At 36.6% G+C, this 3374-nt stretch overlaps 1 protein-coding gene across 2 annotated transcripts; it reads right to left on the bottom strand.

The window, feature by feature from the left end:
* Positions 1-969: 969 nt before the first annotated feature.
* Positions 970-3071, bottom strand: LOC7478184 (pentatricopeptide repeat-containing protein At1g71060, mitochondrial). Of its 2 annotated transcripts, none has more exons than XM_024596832.2 (2): positions 2760-3071; positions 970-2655 (listed from the first exon to the last, which is right to left on the bottom strand). In XM_024596832.2, exon 2 carries the CDS (start codon positions 2546-2548, stop codon positions 1130-1132), a length of 1419 nt encoding a protein of 472 aa, XP_024452600.1. In that variant the 5' UTR covers positions 2549-2655; positions 2760-3071; the 3' UTR covers positions 970-1129. The 2 variants fall into 2 exon arrangements, with proteins under 2 accessions (XP_024452600.1, XP_002303222.1); XM_002303186.4 differs by having other exon boundaries at positions 2777-3069.
* Between the last annotated feature and the right edge of the window lie 303 nt (positions 3072-3374).

Genomic DNA, 3374 nt, shown 5'->3' with positions numbered 1-3374 from the left:
AAAAATTTAATCTAACTAGTACATCAATTTTAGAATATGTTTATTTTTTCTAAAATAAGCTAAAGGTAATTAATGATTCATTCAATCTGTCCAGTTAGAGATTTTGAATGAACAAGATAGATTTGAAGTATATAAAAAAACATTTTACCATTCATGTAAAATAGATTGACATGATTAGACAAGACCTAACTCAGCCATCATGCAATTCAAATCACATTCATGGTCATGCTATGCATTGCCGCTTATGTTACAAGACTTGGAGATCAGTGTCCAATAGGGGTGAGTGTCCCAACACTGTTCCCATGTTGAATCGGCTATTTTCAAAAATCACAATTTATTTTTCAGTAATATTCACTGGTCAATTGGAGAACCCATTATTGTGGTACCTGATATCTGAAACAGATGCTTTAGGACCAAGTGAAGAAAAACAAAGGTAATGACACAAGAAATGAATATTAGCATAGGAGAAGGAAACCAAAGGCAATCAGTCCAAACTTGATATAGATGAAACATATTGAGTGTTAAGAAACCCAGCTGATTTTCCCTTCAACTTCCAAAAGAAACCCAATGGTCTTACCTTAAAATAACTTCTGAGAAATGTAGTGAATAAACAAATACATGGATCGCAGGAAGGAAAGGTATGCAAACATAACATACCAAGAAAGAAGCTCAGACACTGCATACCACACTCATCAAGCCAAATTAACTGGTATGACTCGAAAACTCCAAAAATTCATTAAACAAACATGCATTTTATATAACTTTGGATCAGAAATCCTAGCTTAGGCAGAAATCATAAACAATTGCTAACTAAAAACATTGGAATCAAACATGAGGAGTGACTGAGGAATTTACAGTCAAAAACAAACTTGAAAGGCAAGTGCAGATGATATAAAACTTGAAAGGCAAGTGCAGATGTTATAAAAGAGCGAAAGACAATAGACGAACCTTATATACCAGAACAAAAGGTTGTCGCAATGGAAGGATCTTATATTACTAGCAGATGCAAAAGCAAAGGCAAGAAGAAACAGAAGAATCAGCTTGCGTCAAAGTCTTTCTGGGAAGGACTGCCACATGTTTAACAGTACCAGAAAGGATAAATAAAAAAAGGAAACATACAGCATGACATCTAGGGAGCTTTCCATCTTCTAATGAGACAATCATACTTGTCTCTTCCGTGTCTACCTGTTTTATCAAAAGAGTCCTTCAACTTCTTCATAGTTGATTCATATATATTTATTCTTCTATCAAGCATATCTTCTGCAAACCGCCTCACCTGTGACATCCTTCCTAAATTACAAAACCCAATGAGAAGTGCATTTGCACTTCCATCAAGAGGCAAGACATGGTTCTCAACTATGTAGTTCCAAATCTCAATTGCCATTTCAGGGTCACCACCATCAATCAATGTCATAATGGCTGCAGAGCAATCAAAATGTGTTGGAGGGCTTTCGTTTTTTATCATCTCGTAGAAGAATTTGCCTACTCGGTGAACTTTCTTGTTCTTGATCAAACATCGGAAAATTATGTTGAAGGTCAAAAAATCTGGGAAAGCTCCATTGAAAACCATCTCATCAAGCAACCGAAATGCATTGTCAACATCATTGTTGTTGCAATGCAAGCCAATCATTGCATTATACATGATCAAATTAGGCAACAAACCACTACCCACCATTATATCCCACAGAGGGATGGCATGGGTAGAATCATTCTGCTTAACAAGCATATCAAGAGCATTAGAGAAAAATTTCAAACCTGGCAAGCAATTCTTCCCCTTCATCACCCGAAGGAACTTGACAGCTTCATCTGCTTGCGACCCACGAACAAGTGTTGTCAAAAAAGAATCATATGCTGACATATTCTCTGGACTCCAACCAACTTTAATCACCATCTCACCAAATGTAGTCTTGGCTTTGGCCACGTCACCTTCTTTCTCCCATCCTTCCAGCAAAATAGCAAAAGTATCCGCATTGGGGGGGATTTTCAGCTTAATTTTGTCGAAAAATTCCAACGCCTTTGCTGTCTGATTTTCCTCGTGGCAAATGGCGGTCAAAAGCGAATTCACCACGACAACATCTTGCTGAACACCATATTTATCCATAACATAAAAACTCATTATAGCCTCATTAAATTTACCAGCCATACAGTAGCTTCCAAAAACAGAAACAAAAGTTGCCATTGACAACATATCTTCTTGTTTCATCGTACGAACTGCATCCCACATGGGCTCATACATCCAGTTCTTGCCTAGTAAGTCCACCATCAAATTCCAGGCGTATGAGGTCAGCTTGTGGGTCCTGCCAGCCCAGCGAAAGAATGCGATTGCAGAAGTGGCATTTTCGTGGCAAAGTTTGAGGACTTCATGCACAATATCATGAGTGGGTGGGATTCCAGTGGAGGAGAGTGCAGATTCAATATCATGAGATGAGGGTCTTGTTATGATTTCAAAGAGAAGTCTAGCTGATGGGGAAATATCCTGAGAGTCGAAGCTTGATTCAAACTGAGGTTTTGAGGTTTTGCGGTTAGTGTTTACAGCCGCAGCCTCCATAGTTCTTGGGGTTTGGTTTGTTTTTTTACAGAGAGGAGAGGGTGTTTCAGTCTAGAAATAAATAATGGCAAAAATAAACGAAATTTCCAATTCTTGATTGTTGTTTTCTGTGTTGAAAGAATCAAACAATATACAAAAATCAATGCTTCAAACAGTTCATTACTATTATTTCTAATCTTAAAACTCTGCTTCTTCGTAATAATAAACATACATGGATAGAGAGAGAACCTGAAGGGTTGACGACTGCTGAAGAGAGAGAGGTCCGTAAGGGAGGCCTCACGCCCGGCCAAACTCAGGCCCCCATTGGAGTTTATTTATAGAGTGAATTATGCTTTAGTCCCTGTAGTTTACGAGATCAATTCATTTTTCTCGCTCTCCTTTGTTGGCTGGCATATTATCCTCGCAAATTAGCATCCGTCTCTCTTCCTTTTTCACATTAACCATCAACCATAGCCACATATAAAACTCATAACCATTATTCATGAACTTGTTAATTGATTATTCATGTGTGATAAAAAATTTCAAAAGAACAAAGGATCCAAATTTGTGAATCTCTCACAAAGATTTGTCAAGTTCTTATGTTGCTTTCTCATCTTTTATCCAAATCAAGCAATCTATGTATAGGTTTAGTTGAAGTTGACTAGATTTGATTTTTTATAGGTAGCTGTTTTCATGGAAAGAAACATATTATATATACAAATTAAAAATCAAGGATTCAATTGAAAAGAAAAAACCTTAACAAAAAAAAAATTGATAAAAATAATAAAATTAAAATTAAAAAGACTGAATTTGAAATACCAATAAAAATAAGTACCATGGTGCTTTT

Source organism: Populus trichocarpa, chromosome 3 (genome assembly GCF_000002775.5).
Source record: "Populus trichocarpa isolate Nisqually-1 chromosome 3, P.trichocarpa_v4.1, whole genome shotgun sequence".
NCBI lineage: Eukaryota > Viridiplantae > Streptophyta > Magnoliopsida > Malpighiales > Salicaceae > Populus > Populus trichocarpa.
Note: the sequence above shows the minus strand (reverse complement) of the source record. Positions and strands in the feature narration are given on the sequence as shown.

Coding starts and splice junctions, on each gene's coding strand:
- LOC7478184 (XM_024596832.2), bottom strand. CDS start 2,548: ATGGAGGCTGCGGCTGTAAACACTAACCGCAAAACCTCAAAACCTCAG.